We start from the raw sequence: 23,425 nt of genomic DNA, 5'->3' as shown, positions 1-23,425 counted from the left end.
CACCTTGTTGATGGTGATACATGTATTTAAAAATGACTCTTGGGAATTCCCTGGTGATCCAGCAGTTAAGAGAACATTTTGCTTTCACTGCTGGAGCCCACATTCAATTCCTGGTCAGGGCACTAAGATCTTGCGAGCTACACTGCATGGCTGAAAAAAAAGAAAAGATTCTTCAAGCTACAGATGTTTAATGCACTTTCCACACAGGCATGGTTTATGACGTTTATTTTTTAAAGTAAATTTGTGCCTAGCACGGTGTGTAGCAAAAATGAGCTTTAAGAGTGTCCAAGAATGGAAGCACTGAAGACCTGCTCGGAGGAGGGGACAAAGGCTGGGCTTGAGTAAGAAGCTGCCCCTAGAGCTACCAGGACAGTACAAGCTGCCCTCAGTGGGCGGTTCACACGAGTGAGGGCTGATGTTTTCTTCCTGGGCCCCAGACGCTCCCCCAACTCAAATACACTGTTCACGGATCCAGATGTTTTGTTATGGGTTTTCTGCTCAGACTGCAGTACACTATTTCTTCAAGGAGTCTGGCTCCTTTTAGATAGAGGCATTAGAAACCACGACCTTAGCAGCAGCATGTTCACTGCCCCTGGGGTGTCATACTTCTTGTGCTCTCAGTCATAGAAGTAGTCATGTATTTTCTAAAGTGTGAGAATATCCCTTTTAAAAATTATTTTCTACTTTATTTTTATATTAACTGATTGAAATATTTACAAATGAAATATATATAGACTTTGCTTCAAAACAGTGTTTAAGCATTGCAAGTGGGGAAAAAGTAGATAAAACTCAAGCAGTCATGAGATATTATAGATACATAGAATTTTACTATTTTGTGTTCATCCCAAAACATCCATAATAAAGATCTTTTAAAAAACCAGAAAACTACTTACAACTATATGCTAATTAACAATTTTGAAAACTTAAGATAAAACGGTCATATTCCTAGGGGGGAAAAATACTTTGCTAGAAATGACTTAGAAATATAGAAGCTATTTAAGCTAAACCAATTATTAGAAATTATTATATTTATTGGTGTAAATTTTTGGACTAACCCACCTGCAGATAATTATGAACACTGGACAAAAATATTTAAAAGGTCTATTTGAAGGTCCTGTAAAGCAACCAAAAGCTGGTGGGAAGCAGAGGGGATCAACCTTCAAAGGGAAAGAAGGAGGTACGTCAATTCTCCAAAAATTGATCTACAAATTCAGTGCAATGCCAATTAAAATCTCAAGAGGTTTTTACTGTAAAAACAGACTAGCTGATTCGAAAATTTATATGGAAATGCCAAGGACCTGGACATAGCCAAGAATTCCTTCCAAAAGACTACTGTGAAGGACTCACACTACCCAATTTCACTATTTACTATTAAGTTACAAAAATCAAGACAGTGCCTATAACTAAGACAGTATAGACCAAAGATTATGAAAATTTAATGCTTTACTTTTAAAAAAGGTTATTTTCAAAATTCCATACATGATTCTTCACCTACACATAGGCAAGGTATAAAATAATGTATTGATGAAGTCAGTGATGGAAGAGCCGGAGATTCGTGTGAGCAAGGATTATTCCCAGCTCATCGCAAGCCTCGATCACAACTTTGTCAGCGGCAGAACCGGAAGGGGCAGCGATGTAGGCCACACCACTCTGGGAGGGGAAGACAGAGACCGACTTTCAAAATACAACCTCATGCCAAAACATGTCAGAATCAACCACTACCACTGCCAGCCCTAGTAAAGAGAATAAGCTAACAACAATTCACATTGCAGACCGATTCATTTTCAAAGAGGCAAAATAACGGAATTTGGGCTATCCATACACCAAATGGAACAAATAATTCTCTAGCTATTATGCTGATACATCATATCATCACAACTTACATATAACTCATAGAAGTGAAAAAATCAGAAGCACTATTTCTAAAATAGTTGGTACATAATAACCAAATCTATGCAAACACACACCAACTTTATACTTACCCTTTTAGCTCTGTCTACATTGTCTCGGAAAGGAAAGAAGGCATCAGAGCTGATGGAAACTTCTTTAAGTTTGTCAACCCATTCCTTTTTTTCTGTCTCGGTTAACAACTCAGGGACCTCCTCAAACAGTGCCTTCCACTTGATCAAATCTTCACCCTGTAAGTAGGGGCAGAGGGGAAAGACAAGTATTACACCATTTTCAGTACTATCTGATACAAATCAGAATGTTGGAAAGTACTCTACAATCTACTTTTATTCTTATTCATATATGTAAGTCCTCTTCCAGGACTTAGATCACAATTTGCTGTGTACTAATCAAGCAGAAAAATCAAGTATTAAAATCATTTTTAAAAAAGACTGTTTGAAGCACTTCCTGGTTACAAGGCAGGTTCTCCAACATTTGTTGATTGCATTGTGGATTCCTATCCCTGGCTGGACAACCTAGTGGAGCTGACTCGCCCCCACAGAAGACCAGAACTTAATTTTTATTTTGTAACCATTACCCATTAAGCATTTGTATTTCCAGAAACTGGGCTAAGTCCTACTTTTTTAGCAGGCTACCTAATACCTATAATTTTAATGCTCCTTCATATCTTCTTTAAGGTAGAAAACATTAAAGAACATGAAAATAACTCAAGTACACTGAGTTGTTAATGGAGTTTCTAGAGAATGTGAGGGGCATTTGCTCCCTGCTATCAAGTAACCTGTATGCAATGTTGAATACACATCTATCACACAGCAAGCAACATTCCTGGCGTTGTGACATGCATCCAAGATGGGTGAAGAACAGTCCCTGCCATCAAAACTTAAAACCAGCAGGGGGTACAAGTACACAAAATTAAACCAATGGCTATAATCTAAGACGGTAGATCATCTGCGGTGTCAGAAAGGGATAAAGAATGCCAAAGAAAGGTAAATGAGACAGAGGTTGTTGAGATTAGTAATTTTAGACAATCTAATAAAGCCTCAAGAAAAATATGATGGCCAAAAAGTTCATTCAAATTTTTCCATAACATCTTACAGAAAAACCCAAACAAACTTTTTGGCCAACCTGATACCTTTTCTCTTTGCAGTGATGATGACAGTTACACAGGAAAGGGTAAATCCCACTCAATAACAACCCTTTTACCTCGCCGATAGTTCCAGTAACATACTGATCGATGGCATTGGAGATTTCTGCTCTCTTCACGCCAGTTTTAAACTTCATAGAAAGCACTTGCGGGTGATGTCTAAGCCACCAATAGTTTGCCTTGTCACCTGCAAGGCGTGTGCAGTGTATACGAGACTGCTGTCCTGCTCCGATGCCAATAACCTGAAGAACATGGGCATTAAAATGAATACTTCAACAACATGTTTCTCAATGGATTTTTTGTGCCCAGTCCCCTCAAATCTATCAATTTTGTGGGGGGGGGAAAAAAAAATCAGGCCAAACGAAGTACAAATAGTTTTAAAAGGTAAGGGTAACATATTTTATAAATACTATTCATGTTTTACTCTTCAGTGACATTTGAGGCATGGCTATTAATATTACAGAAGTTTCTAGAACTTCTGGACATCAGCAGTAAAGTATGGTCTTACTGAACTTATTAGACCAGTAGCCACAATCTTCCAGATTTTTGTTACTACAGGTTAGCAATCTTTCAACAGTTTTTAGTCACTAAGTCGTGTCTAGCTCTTTTGCAACAGTAGGCAATCACTAAAATGCTGAATTTGAAAGGGTTTTCCAGGTTATTAATATTAATTAATTCCAATTAATATCCACCCTCCCCTCCCACTTATGGGCCAAATAATTTAAGAAATGTCTAGAGAGGAGCTCAAGACACTATGAGAAGAAATAGTGCTGAAGTTATTATGGCAAATCCAGCTTCACCCCAGAGCCAGCAGAGTCCTGGTGATGAGCCAGCTTGGTTCTATACCCTGTGAGCTGGTGCACTAAGAAAGAAGTTCTCTAGCTTAACATCAGATTATAAGAGATGTTCAACATCTTGACTGTGGTAGTGGTCAAACAACCATATAATCTGTGTGAAGTGTTAAACTTTTTTAAAGAGGGTGCATTTTACTGTATATAAATTTATACAATTTATATCAATAAAGTTGATTTTAAAAGATGCTGCTAACCCCCAGCTTGCAGATTCTTAGTAAAATGACTTATAGAAATATAAATAAAAATAGCCTTCAAGTTGCAAAATAACGGGCTAGTACTTTCTACTCCCTCTTCACTGGAAATACTACTGACAGGGAGGAGGGGAACGAATAAACTACTTCCGCAGGAGCTCTTAACAGTTCGCTAATCCAAATGTGCCGGCTCATTCCAGGTAAGGAGCAAGAGGACCAATTCTAATACTTAATTCCAACAATACTTTGTAGTCATCACCGAGTAAATACTAACAAACCCAAAGAGAAAAACTTGGCAAAGTCTCCCTTTTCACGCCAGTCTAGTTCTCAAGGCAGATGGATTTTGATATCACTTTGTAAAACTGCAGTGTCCCCAAGGCGAGTCTGACAGCTGAGTCACCTGCCCATTCTTGGCGTAGCACACGGAGTTAGACTGGGTGTACTTGACAGCGATGGTGGCCACAATGAGGTCCCTGATCGCAGATTCCGGCAACTAGAAAAAACAGAAGAGTAAATGGGTGTTTCTCCTAAACTCTGTTTAACTTCTAGCATCCTATGTGTCATTTATTATCACAGGCCTATAATGCAGTTCTATCCTTCAGATGAGGGAATGAAATTAACTGTTCATTCAGTTCAGTTTCTCAGTCGTGTCCAACTCTTTGCAACCCCATGGCCTGTAGCATGCCAGGCCTCCCTGTCCATCACTAACTTCTGGAGATTACTCAAACTCATGTCCATTGAGTTGGTGATGCCATCCAACTATCTCATCCTCTATCGTCCCCTTCTCCTCCCGCCTTCAATCTTTCCCAGCATCTGGGTGTATCAAATGAGTCAGTTCTTCGCATCAGGTGGCCAAAGTATTGGAGTTTCAGCTTCAGCATCAGTCCTTCCAGTGAACACCTAGGACTGATCTCCTTTAGGATGGACTGGTTGGATCTCCTTGCAGTCCAAGGGACTCTCAAGAGTCTTCTCCAACACCACAGTTCAAAAGCATCAGTTCTTCAGTGCTCAGCTGTCTTTATAGTCTTTCTAGTTCTTTATAGTCTTTATAACTGTTCATAGGAGACACTATCATGTTTTACTGAAAGGATCATATTTAATGTATTTGTCATGAAACTGTGCGATGCCTAATGCATCACACACTCAAACTGACACCATTCTTACAGCAATTCTGGCTTAAGCCTGTTTACATATTGCACTAGACATGAAAACTATATCCACTCCAACACTGACAAACAGTATCAAATAACTGGAGATGCTATTAAATTTTATGTTCAGAAAAAACACTGAGAATAATTTGTACAGACACTATAATCAATTGTGATGCACACATATCCAAGGCTCTTCAGGCAAAATCATATTATGATCATTTTTGGTTTGCCTAGAATATTCTAAGTAGAATGTATTAAAAAATGTATTATGAACTAAATACTGGTTCAAATAGAATGAAACAACTATGATAACTAAAAATGTCACTATTTTTACTGTAAAGAGCAAATAAAATTGAAAAGAAGAATAATGATTTATGCTGGTATGCTAAGTGGACAGACTATGTAAGCACAGCTAATTGATAAATCAGCTAACTGAAAAACTGCTAAATCAAACTTCATCAAAATTAATACTTCTGCTCTTTGAAAGGTACTGTATTAAGGATAAAAAGACAAGCTACAGACTGCAAGAAAATATCTGCAAACTACATATCCAGCAAAGAACTAGTATTCAAAATATGTAAAAACCTCTTAAAACTCAGTTACAAATCTAATTAGAAAATGGGCAAAAGACATGAAGAGACATTTCAAGAAAAAGGACATACACATAAAAATGAACACATGAAGGGAGAATACAAAGGAAGATAAATCCACCATTCTCATCCTTAGGTTTCCAAATTTCTATTAAAAATACATGTGAACAAGTAGAAAGAACTTAGATAAATGATTAAAATCACAGACTTGTAAAAATATCCAAGATAGCACAGCCAGAAGCATAAAACCTCTCAAGTTCCACTAAATTATTAATCAGTCCAATACCTATAAACCTACAAGGAAAACTTACAAAAATTAAGATTCTCAATAAATAGGCACGGTTGTCAGCACGGGTACCATGGAATTCGGCTCAATGCCCTTTCAGTATTTTTAAAAATAAGTTAACCAATCAGGTTAAAAAAAAAAAAAGTGAAAAAAAAAACAAAACAAAAATCCAGAGCCCCATTTTACTGTGAGCTGCTTCAAGTAACACTGCTACCCCAGGACCTCAGGGTCTTTACCAAAGGAGAAGATTCCAAAAACCTGCAAGATATCTTTACTTATGATTCCTATATGTTCTTTTATTTTAGGGCACCATTAACTTTCAACAATACAAATGAAACACCCAGTAAATCAACAAAGATCATGACTTATCACTATATGCTTATTAATAGAACTACCCCAGGGAAGATTTTAAAGCCTATTTTCAGCATTCTACTTAAAGCCTCAGAACTCAGACCTGAGAACAATAGCCAACTCATTGTCCACTTCTGTTACAAAATGACTTGTTAAGAGACTAATCCTTTTCTAAGGGCAAACAAATACTGAATACAGAGCTCACGAAATATAGAGTACTGAGAGGCAAGAGGCAAAGACCTCAGTGATAAAGGAAGCAACAGTGTGACTCTGCTTTCCCCTCCAGGCATTTTCCTAGCTGCAAGGCAGTAACTAAGAGGTAAATGAGCTAAGCTTATGCTCAGCTCTAAGGAAGGAAAATAACACTAACCAGATGCTCAAAGTATCTTTATGGTTTCTTTATATTATGGACAAAAAAACTGATCAACTGTCAATCTACGAAAGAAATGGAAAATTCTGAGTCAACCTAAGGATTACAAACCCAGGAGAAAGCCTCTCAGAGTGCCTGGAGAACAGCTGCAAAGAGCTAAGAGTGTGGCAGGCACGTACTTGATGTATATGAAGCGGTATATGCAACCGAGCACTCAGCTTAGTCGAAGGTCACTGCTATCCTCGAGACCCACCTCAGTTAACGGTCTCAGTACTCTTCTAAGTACGGGAAGATGCGAGAAACTGGGTTTCATAAAATCGCCTCAAAATATCTAAATTATCTGAGGGCCAGTTCTGTCAAGTTTCTCTAGAGCACAAAGTACCTCATCCTGAATTCCTTTCAGTGAATACAGTGGCTAAAGACTTGATGCTTACAGAAGTAGATGGTAGGTAACCTTGTTAATTTTATGATCCGCTCCCTCTCTGTCTTCCTTTCAACCAGGGTCTGGGAGGCATTTCTTGACTAATTTGTCCCATGGTGCTAGGAATGCTCACTTCGTTCAGGCAAGAACTTTGTTGATAGGCCACCTGATGTGTTGTTACTGGACTGGTCCCCGTTAATAGTAACCAAAAGCCTCTGGGCCACATGTCTTACTTGTTATGGTACAAGAGATGGTTCCCTCTTTTTGCTTCTTCCCGTATCTACAGTTATACTGTCACAATCATTGACTTTATAGGAAGATATATCTGGTCAATCATTTCAACTTACTGCAAAGTCATCACTATTTTTATCGAATGTTCAGTCGCACATTTTCAGGACAGAATGATATTGTAAAACAGGCAGAAATAAATATTAAGAGTAATATTAGTAAGGTCATAAGTTTTAATCCATGAATGTCCATTGTGTGCAGCCCAGATCTTCCCACACTGCCTGGTCAGTCTGCTCCGTTCGATCCCTATCTTTAAGGGGCGTGATGTATTGGCAATATACATAAAGTTCACCCAAGCTGTCTGCCCATACAAGGCAGGGTGGTGGGTCACTGTGACCCCTCACAGAACTTATCTTCTAAGGAATTACATGGTTGGCACCAGAAGAAAAAGTGGTCTTTATGATTGAGCAGGTAATTCTATCGCTGGGGAGGCCTGGTTGGTACACAGCACAGATGCACAGTGCACACTCAAGGGGAGACAGGAGATCAAAGGGCAGAGAGCAAGTTTTACGTTTAAATTTTTCCTGTCTTGCCTTAAAAATGTGAATTTTTAGTTCATCTGTATCTCATGTTGAGTATTCAATCAAAAATGCCAGGCATACCAGCAAACAAGACCAGATAATGATGAAGTTAGTTACACATCCAAAGTAATGAGAAAAAAAAAAAAGTACAGCCAACATCAGATCTGGAGAAAATATCCTTTAAAACCGAAGGCCCAATCAGGAGATCTCAGAAAAACAAGTACCAGCTCAACTATCTCCTTACTGTGTAACCAAATCTCTTAATTGTCCTCTATCTCACAATTTTGTGATCTTTACAATACAGATGACAGTGGTTATGCTCCACTCAGAGGGAGCTGTGCATATTAAATGATATCAAACATGTAATTAAAAAACAAACACCCAATCCAGTATTATCCTAGGAACATATCCTTCTAAAATATGACAACAGGACAAAAGCAAATTCATTACTACATGTAAACATGGACTACAGCACTGAATGTGGAAAGAACCTAGATATCCGTCACAGTACACAGACTGCCATGTGGCCTTTCTGGTGAAGATGTGGACCTATGCTTACTGATACAGAAACATAGTTGTAGCTTAATGCATGGAAAAAAGTCCAGTGATAAAAGACACGATCCCATTTACGTAGAACTGAAGATGACCAACCACGTATACACAGATGCACAAAAGTTTCTAACATGGCTGGTCTTTTGCTCACTTTTTAAGTTCTCAAACTTACCTGACAAATCAAAGAAGGGCAAGCTCTTTGCGTATCGATCAGGTTTAAAATATGGGCCTTCATAAATACATAAGCATACAAATATTAAAAAACAGGTCTACTGAATTACTGGTATTCAGGTGTTTTTCAGACTTACATCTTTATTCTTGGTAACAATGTTGCTAAACAGTGACCTGTCAACAACACTATTATTTCTCTTCTGGCTTAAACGAAGACCAAAGAGAGTTCGAACTTCATTTTCATCTGGACTGTAAGACTGGTCCATCTAAATAGACACAAATTTAAAAAGTTAAGAGTAAAAAAATCTACATCTCTCAAAATCTTTCACTTAATTTATGTTCAAGGTATATTATTACAAGCAAAGTTATATGCATTTTTTCCCCCCCCTGACTTAAGCAGGTACAAGATCATTTCAGGATGGATGTAATAGAATGGCCAGGCACCAATATTTTACTCCAAAACTTTATAGGCTTTATAACCTCACAGGATTTTGTAACTTACACCAACATAATATAATCAATGATTCCAACACAGAATTTCTGGTTTCAGTAACTGAAAGCACTACCCACATAGTTTTTTTTTTAAAAAAAAAAAAAAACAACCAAAAAACAGTAGATAAAACAGATTGGCTACAAAACTACAAAACAGGCAGTGGCACAAAAATTAACCACTAATTTTCTTTCTAACAATGTATTACAAATACTCAGCCAAGATTAAAAAGTTCAATGGAGAATAGCATTTGTAGTATGTGTCTTTGTCATTTGAAAAGGAGTATGTCATTCATGGCTCTCTTGATCTCTTCCAGATTTTGATCTGAAATGATGGCACATGGGAATAACCTGTGTCATAATACTACTCTTTCCCCAGACATTTTTCTATACTTATACAGTACAGAAAGCACCGATAACCTGTAACTTAGAAGCACGCCTTCCTATTAATTCTACTTAATTTGCATTTTCATGAATTCTAAAGTGGTCCTTTTCTTTTCTATTATAAAATTTCTAAAACTGAGATGTGCCCACCTATAACTGATGTAAAAAAACTTGACACTGGTCAGGCAGAGGAAACAGTTTTTTCATGGTTGTAATTATGTGTCTAGGTGCAAACTTAGCCAGACTCCCAAACAAAATACTGAGGAAGCCCTGGTATTCTGACACCCTGAAACATGATACTGTCTTGTGCTGAATATCAATCGAGTATTTCCTGAATATGCACAGACTATGTATTTCAGGAAAGATGAGCAAGAAATTGAAGATATTACTTTAAAAAAGGTAACAGAGTGGCAGAAGGAAAGATTTCAAATAACCTTTAATACCTTTTGAATAGGAAACTATTTTAAATAAATTACTTTTTAAAAAGTTAAAAGAAAGGGTAAGAAAGCTATCTTGATCTGAAACTCAAAAAATTAACAGGAAGAAAAAATCTGCAGGATTAAGGATAAAGAAATCATAGTAAAGAAGGATAAATTAGAAGCGTTATTAGTATAAAGGAAAGATTAAATATGGGGAAAAATAAAAGAACAAATTACTACTGCAAATATGAATTGTACTAACCTGAAGAACACAGTAATTCCCATTTTTCTTTTTGGAAAGTATTTTCAAAGCTTCATTTTCATATCCCGGGGCAATAATACCATCAGATACCTATACACGTATCAACATTAGATATTAATTTCTATTTAAAAAAAAATCAGAGAACACCTCTTAAACATTCTAGACATACTTTGCTGTCATAAATAATGCAGCAGCAGTTTCTGGTTGCTACCTCCACTAGATAATACAAACACTACACTTGGAAAAGATGAGTCTGTGCTAGAAGACAACTTTTTACAGCTGATCTTATCTCATTAGTGTCGTTTTGTTTGTCTGTTTCAATTTTAAGGAAGAATATATGAATGATCTGCTGTGATACATGTATCTTAGGAAGACACATGACTTTTTTAACCATTCTGTTCAGGGGTTGTTTTGCACTAATTAGACAGAGCATGTTCTTCCAGTTCTGGCTCTGCTAGAACCTGGCTAAATGATCCGAGGCAAGGCAGGCTCCTCAACAGCAAGAGAAGGGGTTCAGAGGAAATCAGAGATTAACACAGTATAGCTAAAGACACAAAAGGTACAAAAATCACAGCTCACACCCCAAGCCTCATGCTATATAACCTATAAAGCAGCATGCCAGCTCCACTGCAGCTGGGGATGGTAGGGGTGATGATAAGAAGCCCTGAGATGAAACTAAATATGGTCAAGCCACAGACCCTGTTAGCCTTAATTGCTAACTTATTTCCTTCCAAGCTACCTGAGCTAACTTCATTCTTCTTCTGTCTCCCCAATCCCCAACAACTGCCCCCGAACCCCCACCTTTCTGGAATGCTTGTTTGGTACTCAACTGATGGGGGTTACTTTTTCAGAGTAGGTTATAATTTCCCCCACTATACAGTCTCTCTCTTTCATTACACACCTAATGAAGGTTTACAGTCAGCTTCAGAAATAATAATTTGGCATTAAAATAATGACTAGAAAATTTAAAAGAATTAAATATGTAAAACTTTATATCACAATAGCCAAATACAAATATTATACATTATGGTTTCAATAAACACTATGTAAAATTTGGCTCTACTCAGTTATATATGGATCAAGATACAGAATTCCACTAACCTCTCTGGAGATAATTTTGGCAGTAGGGACATCGCAAACATCAGATAATGCAACAAAGTCACCAAAGGAAGACATCCTATCAGCCCCTGTAAATAAAAATTAAAACATAGTATTTATCACAGATTATCCTTATACAGAAAAAAATAACATTCAAAAAACCCCAAAGTGATCACATAAAATCTAACTTATGATTTAAACAATGATTAGTAAGTTCTTTAATTGAAATAATCAGTAAGAAATAATCTTTAATTTTACCTTCTAGAGCAACATTCAGCAAAGGGCCTAATAGTAAACATTTTTTAAGCTTTGTGATCCCTGTTTCAACTCTGAGGTTGGAACAGTCACTGACAATACTATATTACCCTACTCCAATTGAACTATATTGACAAAGATGGGTGGTGGGCTGGACTAGGCCGTTGAGTAATAGCTTGCTAACCCTTGCTGTAGAAGGCAAACTATGATAAAGTATCTCAATAATCTCCCATTAATGTTATTAGAATATTCACAAGCTATTAAACTCATGAATTAGACATTTGTGAATTATGTAAAATATTAACTTTAACCAAATTCAGTGTACTTAAATAACTACAATTTTAGCAATACAAATACAATACGAAATCAATAGCCTAATCTGAAATTTTATGTACCAAATTCCAATTGTGTCCCCCTTTATTACATTAAAATACTAAAACACACATTTTTATAAACAAAAATTTATTCTAAGGCTCTCATACAGTTATTCTGAAGTACTAATAAAAAATGAATTAAAATAATTTGAAATCTTTTAACAAAAAGGATATTTAAGATAAAATATTACTTTTCCTCTAAAAAAAAGAAAAGAAACAAACCACATGCTATTATTCTTCTGACCTCTTGCTCTTGCATATGCAGTGGCTATAGGTGTGAGGGTTTTGTACAGATCATTGACCATACAGACGCTGGCTTCGTCTTCACTAAGTGGAATTCCAACGGCAGCACCTGGTATAGAGACCATTAATAAATCAAAAATCTCAGGTTACCACTTGTCAATTCCTACATTAGGACAACATTTTTCCAAACATCTGGTCTATGCAGGGTCCTTTCTAGTGCTTAGGCCAAATTAAACAAAAATCTACTTGGCCAGATAATTAAATGCCAAAATATAACTGCAGGAGGGTGAAGCAGGGGAGTATGTCTCCTCTCTGGCCTCTGAAATACAGCCGCCGAGGCTGCTGGCACCAGGCATGTGTATGGAGCTCCTTTACTTCATTACCAACTCTTTCTCTGTCCTGCCTGATATCACACACTACTTTTCTGCTGCTCCCACTGTTTGAACATCCAAACAATATCTGAGAACTAATTATGTGGTGAATTGTCAGTGGGAGTTATAAATAAGTTGTAAAGTTGACTGAGACACAGAAGCAAAAAGGTCTCTCAGACAATGACCACAGAAAGTTACAAGTGTAGTAACAAATTCTTCATGTCCACTCAGTTGAATTTTCAACCATGGGGAAAAATTTTAGTCATTCTGCATTAGGCAACATCACTTTTATTTTCTAAAACAGGCTTCCACTACAAATAAAACTATTTCCTGACCTTCCTATCTTATAACAATATTACACATTATTTTTATGTAAATAATACATGTGCATGTTATTGTTATCTGATTTTATCCCATTACTATGTTGATATCATTATTAATCAAAAGTGGTTTCGGACTCCCCAGACTGTTTACATTTGCTTTAGATCTTGTCAAATTTCTAAAAAATTTTAAAAAAAGTTCATTTTGAACAGTTCCAGAGAATCTCAGGGTGCAATGCTTTACCTGCTGGGCTAACATGTTTGAAAGAAGCAGCGGCTGGAAGGCCTAAAGCATCTTTGAGCTCCTTCACCAGCTGCCAGGCGTTCAAAGCATCACACAAGTTTATAAATCCAGGGGCTCCATTCAGAACTACATATAAAAATACACATGAACAAGCAAGGTCAATAAGATCAGATGTGTACATTTCCTAGAAAAAAATTTACATATATAAAGACTGCACAAAAATGCTTCAAAAGCAGTATTATGAAGACGCAAACAGAACTCAGTGAGATGAGTGAATAAAGCACCAGAGTCTGAACCCATCTTACCAAACACACACACACACACACGCAGAAATGCATGAACATAAATATGAGCACACACCATGAAGACCAAAGCCAGCCAACCCATAAATAAATCAGCAGAGAATTCAGAACAGGAAAAAGTACAACTAGATTAGAATCATCAGGGATCCACTTCAGTACAGAGCTAAGATAAAATAATTGTTGCGACTTTAGTGTACAATTTAGAGTATTTATAATATAGTACTGGAGAAGGAAATGGCAACCTACTCCAGTATCCTTGCATGGAGAATCCCATGGACAGAGGAGCCTGGGGGGCTACAGTGCATGGGGTTGCAGAGTTGGACACGAGTGAGCATAGTATTTTAAAGTTGTAAGTCGTGTCAGTTTAAGAAATAATGTTATAAACTAAAGCAGGAGTTTAGTGGGTGGGAGAGATGGAGGGAAAAAACTCATTTGTTGGACAGGGGAGGGGGTCCTCTTCTTTTAATTGGATTCAGCAGGTTTGGGTTCAAGTTGAAATGCAGTTAAAAAGGAGTCTACAAGTTTTTTGCTGCCTATTTTCTTAACAGTGGAAGGATTTTTAAAAGCCAAAATCTTATGGATAAATATTTACAAGAAGTTTAGCATACACACACACAATAATGGGCCACCAATTAAAAACAACTTAACGATTTCATTTCCTCTGTGTTATCTTTGATAGCAGATACTTTCACAAGCAAAACTTTGCCAAGTATCTACTGAGGGCCTACTACAATGTTAGGTACTGTTCTAGGAAATTGGGATGTTATCAGTGAATAAAACAGTCCCTCCCAAATTACTGTCGTCATGAAGCTTATGAGGGGAGTCAGAAAGGAAACTAAACATGCAATAAAATTATAAAACAAAAAATTAGGTATTTACCCAAATGAATTGAAGACTTGTGTCTATACAAAAGCGTGTACAAAAATCTTTATAACAGCTTTATTCATAAACTGCCAAACAGCAACCTTCTATTTTTGATGTCTTTCAATAAGTGAATGAATAAATGTACATTCACACACAATGAAAGGAAATGAGCTATCAAAAGACATGGAGGAACCTTAAATACCGATTGTTAAGTGAAAGAAGTCAGTCTGAAAAGACTACATATTGTTTGTTTCCAACTATAGGATATCTGGAAACAGCAAAAGTATACAGACAGTGAAAAGATCCGTGGCTGCCTGTGGTTAGTTAGAAGGCTGAAGGGGAGGAATTCTTAGGGTGGCAAAACTATTATGCAAGAGAGTATCAGGTTTCCCTAGTGGCTCAGTGGTAAAGAACATGCCTGCCAATGCAGGAGACCTGGGTTCGACCCCTGGGTTAGGAAGATCCCCTGGAGGAGGTCATGGCAACCCACTCCAGTATTCGTGGAATACTGGGGAATCCCCATGGACAGAGGAGCCTGGCGGGCTACAGTCCACGGGGTCGCAAAGTCGGACACGACTGAGCAATGAAGCACAACAAAACAGAACCAAAAACCTGTAAAACTCTCTTTATTACTCTACAAATCCTTAAGCCCTGACTAATTTCAAAGAATTATATCATTCTTAGTTCCTAACCTCTCATTACTATTTTGGCCCATTTCAACTGGGCTGCCAGGTCGATCCATTATTCCAAGGAAATCACTTTTCTGTAACATTCTCCAATCAAATAGCCACTGCTCTCAGCAGCCCTGTTTCCTCTGATGGTTCCGTTACTGCCACCTCAAGGTTTGGTCCTAACCATCTTATTATGAAATCCAGACCATCTCATCCTGTTCCAACATCTTCAAAACCAATATCCACACAAAGGTACTCCAATCTGTATCTTCAACTTGACTTCTCTTCAAAACCCTGGATTATCGCAATATTTTTTGTTTACAAGTCTCACTGGCAACTCAAATTTCAGGCAATTATAAAAGGAAACAGTGTCAGACTTTATTTTTGGGGGCTCTAAAATTACTGCAGATGGTGACTGCAGCCATGAAATTAAAAGATGCTTACTCCTTGGAAGGAAAGCTATGACCAACCTAGATAGCGTATTAAAAAGCAGACATACTTTGCCAACAAAGGTCCATCTGGTCAAGGCTATGGTTTTTCTAGTGGTCATGTATGGATGTGAGAATTGGACTGTGAAGAAAGTTGAGCACCAAAAAAATTGATGCTTTTGAGCTATGGTGTTGGAGAAGACTCTTAAGAGTCCCTTGGACTGCAAGGAGATCCAACCAGTCCATCCTAAAGGAGATCAGTCCTGGGTGTTCACTGGAAGGACTGATGCTGAAGCTGAAACTAATACTTTGGCTACCTCATGCGAAGAGTTGACTCATTGGAAAAGCCCTGACGCTGGGAGGGACTGGGGGCAGGAGGAGAAGGGGAGACAGAGGATGAGATGGCTGGATGACATCACCGACTCAATGGACATGAGTTTGAATAAACTCTGGGAGTTGGTGATAGGGAGGCCTGGCGTGCTGCAGTCCATGGGGTCGCAAAGAGTCGGACATGACTGAGCAACTAAACTGAACTAGTAAGAGGTATCATGCAATTCATTTTCTAAAAAGTGAATCACGTCTGACACAACAGAGAGAACACATACACACCCAGACATGGCAAACCATGCCACGTAATCCTCAGCCTTTACCTGTGATAGGGAGCCTGGGCTTCAGGGTATACAGCTGGGCAGGAGTCTGATGAGGGTTCATCCCATACCTCAGGGGCATCTGAGACACTCCTTTACTGTACTCTTTCCTGAAGTAATCTGAAATGGCTTCATCATACTGTGCTGTATGAGTGAAAGCCTAAAAAAAAAAGAGTTAAGGTTTGTGAAATACCCACAGTATTTCCCAAAGTGAGGTTAAAACCAAATCCGAGGTTAAAAATCGTTTTCAAGTGCTACATATCCAACTACACCCACAAGCCCACACACATATCCATGCAGGATAGACACCAACTAATACTAAACAGCACAAAGAATTACTCCCTTTCCACTTTGATTTCAATTTTTAGACAGAAGAACTCTCTGAATGTTGGTCTCTCCATTTCTAATAAAAGGATACGGCTCCAAGCAGAGCCCTGGCAGGTGATGTGATGTGGTGAGAACGGAGTATTGCTGGTTTTGCAAACACCGCACCAGATAAAAGCGTGCTCCCACCTTCAAGGCTAACAGGCGTCTTGTCTCCAAGGATGTGTCCTTGCTGTCGGAGTCCTGCATCTCTGAGGCTACGGCTGCGTAGTCCTCTGGCTCACATACAACCGTCACCCGAGCATGGTTTTTGGCTGCTGCTCTCAGCAGAGTCACCCCTCCTTTGAAGAACAAAAGATGATTTTCATTTTCGTCAGTTTAAACTCTTTCAAATCAAGTGACTGTACATATTGTGTGTATGTGAAAACATGCTCAGTCATTTCTGATTCTTTGTGATCCCCAAGGACTTTAGCCTGCCCGGCTCCTCTGCTCATGGGATTTTCCAGGCAAGAATAATGGAGTGGGTTGTCATTTCCATCTCCATGGGATCTGTCCAACACAAGGATCGAACCCGTGTCTCCTGCTTGGCAGACGGATTCTTTACCACTGAGCCACCTGGGAAGTCCCAAAATAAAGAAAAATAATATGTGCATGCTCAGTCATATTTGAAAAATAAGCCAGATCAATCTCTACACCAAGAGTTCTGAAAATATCAATGAATTAATCACAAGTGACACTGGTTTGATCCCTGGGTCAGTAAGATCCCTTGGAGGAGGAAATAGCAACTCACTCTAGTATTTTTGCTTGAGAAATCCCAGGGATATAGTCCTTGGGGTCTCAGAGAGTCGGCCGTGACTGAGCATGCAAGCACACCCACACATTGCTTTGGGCTTCGCAGGTGGTGCAGTGGTAAAGAATCCATCTGCTGTTGCAAGAGATGCGGTTCCACCCCAGGGTCGGGAAGATCCCCTGGGTGAGGAAATGGCAAACCCGCTCCAGCATTCTTGCCTGGAGAATCCCATGGACAAAGGAGACTGGTGGGCTACAGTCCATGGGGTCACAAAAGAGATGGACACGACTTAGTGACTAAACAACAACAATCCCAGAGACTATCTTCTACTCCTTAACAGTGAACACTGGGACTCCCTTGGTGGCTCAGACGGTAGAGTCATTTCATTTACAGTGTAAACAGTCTTCAAATATGGTTTTCCTAACTTACCAATGTCAATATGTTCAACCGCCTCTTCAACAGTTACACCCGGAGAAGCCACTGTCTTCACAAAGGGATACAGATTACAAACAACAACTCTAAAACAAAGAGGAATTCAGCTATCATTAAAAAGCGGAAACTTCCACCATTTACACGTCAGTAGCTGCTAACATGACCAAAACCTCTAATGATCTAAAATAAGAACTCTGAGTTTGACATTTTAAATTTCTAAAAAGTTACAGTGAAACATTAGGACCTCTCATGGTTGCAAGAGCACAGGGAAACAGAAGGGGCCAGTCAGCAAATGCTCTCAGTACACATCATTCCCACCAATTTATAACAAAATGCTGCTGCCTGGGTGACCTTAGCTAGCTGGCCACTGTACTATCAAGCTCTAAAAATTAAAAAAAAAAAAAACAAACCATATATAGGCATAAATCTTCATTATATATTTTTTAAATTTTTTTCCATTATATTTTAAAATGTCTTCTTAGAAATAACATCAAAAGCACAAGCATATAAGTTGGATATTACCATAATTTAAAGCATTTATGATGGCCAAATGATACCATTAAGAATATGAAAACAATTTACAGAATGGGATAAAATGGATTCTTACAACTTGATAATAAAAAGATAGATAACTCAATACAGCAGAAACTGACACAATATTGTAAAGCAATTATATTTCAATTTTTAAAAAAATGGGCAAAGCATCTGAACAGAGATTTCTCTGAAGGTATACAAATGAATACATTTCTCTGAAGGTATGCACATGAAAAGATGCTCAACATCATTAGGAAATGCAAATCATAATCACAAGAAACCTGTAAACCACTAAAAATGTAAAAAAAAAATCGATAACAAATGTTGGTGAAGATGCAGAGAAAGAAGAACCTTTGTACACTGCCAGTGGGAATGTAAATTGATGAGGCCTGGGAAATAAGTCTGGCAGCTCCTGAAAAGGTTAAAGAGTTACCAGATAACCATGAAATTAACATTCCCAGGTATATGCCCAAGAGAAATGAAAATATATGTCCACACAAAAACTTGTACACAAATATCCGGTTTCTTTAGTCAGTATATCCAAAAGTGGAAACAATCCAAATATCCATCAACCGAGAGTGTATCTACATAAGAGATTACTTTTCAGCAATAAAAAAATGAATCAATGATATATGCTATAACATGGATGAACTCTAAAAACATGCTAAGAAGCTAGTCACAAAGGACCATATATTATACAATTCCACTGACGGGCAGTGTTCATTGTAAATCCAGAGAGACAGAAAATAGACTGTTGGTTGCCTAGGTTGTTGGGGGATATGGAGATTGAACGTTAATGGGCAGAGTATTCGTTAATGGGCAGTTTTCGGGCAGGAGGGAGAGTGCCAGAGGGAAGTGCAGTGATGAATATATTCTATTAACTGTGGTGGTAGCTGTGCAACTCTAAATATACTAAAAACTACTGAATTATCTATTTTAAACTGAGGAATTATATGGTATGTGAATTATATCTGAATAAAGCTATTATACCTATGCAACAAAAAGAAATGATGAATACCATTATGCAAATAACTAAGTTACTTATATGCACAATTTAGATCATAATTTTTTAAAAAAGCAAAGGCTGTTTAAGCATAATTATGTATTTCAGTAATATAAATTAGGCAAAATCAAAATGCTTACCCACATAGAATGTCACAAATAAGGTCCTCAATAAATGTTTACAGTAAGTAAACAGGAAGCTAAGCCTAATGCTAACCTTGATATTTAAAAAGAGACACCAGATTTGGCTTCTTTGTCTTTGATCCTTAATGTAGTAAAAGTTCAACTTTGAAATTTTTTACCTTATAAGATCAAAATCAAGTTTGGCCATGTCAGCACTATCTTCTGGGATACTACGAGCCAAGATTCCTAATTCAACAAAGTTAAAGTATTAGGTTCAAAAAACAAGCCAGAATAAGGCACTTCTTTCTAACATGACTGGATCAAGCATGTTAAAGCCCCTAGCACTGCCTAATTAATACCGGACAGTACAAAATTAGGATTAGTGAGTATACTTAAAAACTGCATCAGTTCCGGATTCCCTTTTTCTTGAGCAACAAAATGTACAAGAATTTTCACCTGTTGTTAGTTTCATCCGTGCATATACTCCCATAAGTAGTAAAGCATTTAAAAAGATTCCTTTGAAAGTCAGTTACACTGTGACGCTTTATTCCAAGCTTGAACCACAGCAAGAGTTTTTTCACACTTTTAAAACCTAAGTATTTTCATTAACTCCAGCAGGAAATAAACCCTAAATTATTTATCAGGCCAGGGCTAACAGCAACCAGAGGAATCCATCAGGTAATAAAGCAAACAAAACTGTATTTTAAACATTCTAATGTATTATGAACTTTAGCAGCAGATGTGACAAAACCAACATAACCTCACAGGTATTTTTTTTTTTTTTTTTTGAGCTATGATCTGCCTTTTCCTTATTCCTGCTTATTCTATTAACCACAAGATGATATGGAAAAACCCCAACAAACTTTTTGGCCAACCCACTGCAGAGTTTATTGAAAACCACTGACCATTTTAAATTGAAGATATCCAACCACTTACCAGCATGGACTGCAGGATGCAAGGTTTTTACACGCCCCCCTAGCATTTCAGGAAATCCAGTTATCTCAGAGACATCTCTGAAAACAGACAAACAGAATATTGCTACCGTTTCTGCTGAGTTTCATTTTACATTTTATACCATTTCAAAGCATCTTCCAACATTTGTTCAGAGCCTGGATTTTCAGAATTCAGAAAATGAATCATAAGCCATACTAATGAAATATTAAGAAATAAATTCAACTCACAAGCAATTTGACAATATACAATAAAATTATTAATATCCTTATCTCAGGAACAGACTAAAAGGGATAGCAAGGATTTAGCCTTTTGGATTGATCTACATAAAAGTTAAAAACCTTTACACTGAAAAAAGAAAAAAAACAACATAAAAATGTAAGCTGGAAAAGATATTCACAAAGTACGACCCAGGGTCAAATAAAAGACAGCATTTAAGTATCAATCCATATCCCCAAATTGACCTGAACACTATCTCTGGCCGAATTTACAAGCAAATTTTTATTTATTTTTCTTAAAAATTTATTCATTTATTTTTGGCTGTGCTTGCTGGTTCTCCTCGCTTCCTACAGGCTTTCTCTAATTGCAGCAAGCGGAGGCTCTTCTCCAGTTGTGGTAGGCTTCTCATTGCCATGGCTTACGTTGCAGAGCCACGGGCTCTTGGACACCCAGGCTTCAGCAGTTGTGGCAGAGGAGCTCAGCGGCTGCACGGCTTGTGGAATCTTCCTGGAGCAGGGATTGAACCTGCGTCCCCTGCACTGGCAGGGGGATTCTTCACTACTATACCACCAGCGAAGCCCGCCAAGTTTTTGAAAACCCACAACATGTGGGGACAAAACAAAACTATCTGTCTTCTGTATGAGCTATAAAATAAAGACCACGCTTATAAAAACCCTGGAAGAAAAGACATCAACATGTTGTACATGGTTACCACAGAAACTGGGGGAAGAGAGGTTGAATCTTAAGAGTTGAGTTTTAATGATGTGAACAGTTTCACTAAATAAAAGCCAGTCAAAACAGATCATGTGGGGCAAATAAGCCCCAGAGCCACAGCTTTCAGTGAAGTCTGTAAGCACTAGAGCCCAGGGCTTCTCTTAGGGGTCCAAGAGAAGGCAGGGTGATGAGAAGCCCCTGCCAACTAGAGATTAGCCCGACTCACTGCAACTAGAAAAAGCTTGCTGGCAGCAACAAAGAGCCAGCACAGCCAAAAATAAATCATTTCTTAAAAAAAAAAAAAAAATCATGAGCATCCTGAAAATCACAACTCCTTTCTTGCACAACAAACAATGTACCTAATTTAATGTGTTATAACATTCGGCTGAGAGGGCAGGGGCTCTGAAATGAGGGCTTTGGAGGTCCCAACTCCTTACTCTGTAAACTTGAAAATAAGTTTAAGTTCAAGCCTCATCTTCTGCAAGAGGTGGTTTAACTTAACAATCTCACAGCACTGTTGGGAGGAGTAAATAACGTTATGTCATGCAGTGAATGGAATAGAGTACTTTCTGGTCAACGTCACCAAATTATGTTTGGCTTGGGCTTAACTTTTAAAAAGCAAGCTGTGCCTTACCTGACTGCCAAACCAGCATCTCTGAGAGCTTTTGCAGTCCCTCCAGAGGCGATCAGATTCAAACCAACAGAAGCTAAGTTCCTGGCAAACTCCACAAGGCCAGTCTTGTCAGAGACACTAAATAAAGCTGGAACAAAAGACATTTCGCATCACTCTCAGTACAAGACATTCTGTGCTTTAAATCCCAGGGGGTCCAGGGGCGGCGGAGCGGTTTGGAGAGGGTAGTCGCGAATCTCATGGTCCCCACTACTCAGACTTTGGCCCGGGGTCGGGTCCGCCGCCAGCGAGCCGCACTCGAGCGCGCGGGCGCGGGCCTTGCCGACCGCAGCGCCGCCCCTCACCCAGCCAGGGCCCCACAGCTCCCATCTGGCCGCCGCCATTGCCGGGGTGAGGGCGCCGCGGGGCACGGAGGCCGACGGCGCGGCTCCGCCAGGGCGCCGAGGAGCTCACCGAGCTGGCCGGGCGCCATGGCTGCAGGCGGCAGGGGTCCGCGGACTAGCGGGGGACGACAGCGGCGACAACACGTGCACAAGGAGGCGGTGCGGCCAGAATTTATCCCGGAAGGAAGCGGGGCGGGCCCTGCGATCACCTGATCCGTCACGTGATCCAACCCGCCCCTGTTCAATTTCAGAATTGGCGCCTCAGGGCTGTAAGGGAAAGAGGGATTGGCTGCAGCTGGCTTTCTAAATCCTTAACTTTAAGGGATCGCCGCCAGCAGTCTCATACTCTGGGAGTTTTTTATCCTTGCCATCAAAATGTGGCCGTCCCAGGCCCCTGGAGCTAACTCTTGTTGCCCAGGGCAACCTGTCCTGGAGGCTGAAGTGTAGTTAAACGTTGAAAGCTCTGACAGAAACGTCAGTTCAGTTCAGTTTAGTCGCTCTGTCGTGCCCCACTCTTTGCGACCCCGTGGACTGCAGCACTCCAGGCTTCCCTGTCCATCACCAACTCCCGGAGTTTACTCAAACTCATGTCCATGGAGTAGATGATGCCATCCAACCATCTCATCCTCTATCGTCCCCTTCTCCTGCCTTCAATCTTTCCCAGCATCAGGGTCTTTTCAAATGACTCAGTTCTTTGCATCAGGTGGCCAAAGAAATGGAGTTTCAGCATCATCAATCCTTCCATTGAATAGTGAGGACTGATTTCCTGTAAGATGGACTGGTTTGATCTCCTTGCAGTTCAAGGGACTCTCAAGAGTCTTCTCCAACATCACAATTCAAAAGTATCAATTCTTCCACACACCTTTATTTATAGTCCAACTCTTGCATCCAGACATGACTACTTGAAAAACCATAACTTTGAGTAGACCAACCTAGTCAGTTAAGTAATGTCTCTGCTTTTTAATATGCTGTCTAGCTGTGTCATAGCTTTTCTTCTAAGAAGCAGACATCTTTTAATTTCATGGCCACAGTCACTGTCCACACGACTAAGAAAGATGTCACTGTTATGTTGATGGACAGTGTATCTCATGGGATAAACAGTGTAAATTACAGGATTTAATATATTTTTTTATTAAGATGAAAAATACAGATA

The 23,425-nt window shown here is 38.9% G+C and overlaps 1 protein-coding gene across 1 annotated transcript; it reads right to left on the bottom strand.

Annotated features, from left to right (window-relative positions):
* Positions 1-210: 210 nt before the first annotated feature.
* ATIC (5-aminoimidazole-4-carboxamide ribonucleotide formyltransferase/IMP cyclohydrolase) lies at positions 211-22,477 on the bottom strand. Its single transcript, XM_070458615.1, has 16 exons — positions 22,343-22,477; positions 21,893-22,019; positions 20,311-20,387; positions 19,554-19,620; positions 17,713-17,801; positions 16,683-16,834; positions 16,173-16,329; positions 13,258-13,383; positions 12,324-12,431; positions 11,454-11,539; positions 10,353-10,442; positions 8,936-9,064; positions 4,498-4,590; positions 3,112-3,294; positions 1,983-2,138; positions 211-1,650 (listed from the first exon to the last, which is right to left on the bottom strand). The coding sequence occupies exons 1-16, from the start codon at positions 22,359-22,361 to the stop codon at positions 1,531-1,533; spliced, it is 1,779 nt and encodes a 592-aa protein (XP_070314716.1). The 5' UTR covers positions 22,362-22,477; the 3' UTR covers positions 211-1,530.
* Between the last annotated feature and the right edge of the window lie 948 nt (positions 22,478-23,425).

This window comes from Odocoileus virginianus, chromosome 30 (genome assembly GCF_023699985.2).
Source record: "Odocoileus virginianus isolate 20LAN1187 ecotype Illinois chromosome 30, Ovbor_1.2, whole genome shotgun sequence".
NCBI lineage: Eukaryota > Metazoa > Chordata > Mammalia > Artiodactyla > Cervidae > Odocoileus > Odocoileus virginianus.
The sequence above is the reverse complement of the archived record's forward strand: the minus strand, read 5'-3'. Positions and strand labels throughout refer to the sequence as shown.

What these genes read in the sequence shown, in the direction of transcription:
- ATIC (XM_070458615.1), bottom strand. An exon ending in GCATCCTGCAGTCCATGCTG is followed by an intron (nt 19,621 to 20,310) that starts GTAAGTGGTTGG and finishes TTGTTGAATTAG; the next exon opens with GAATCTTGGCTCGTAGTATC. An exon ending in GCTACGCCAAGAATGGGCAG is followed by an intron (nt 3,295 to 4,497) that starts GTGACTCAGCTG and finishes CATGTTCTTCAG; the next exon opens with GTTATTGGCATCGGAGCAGG.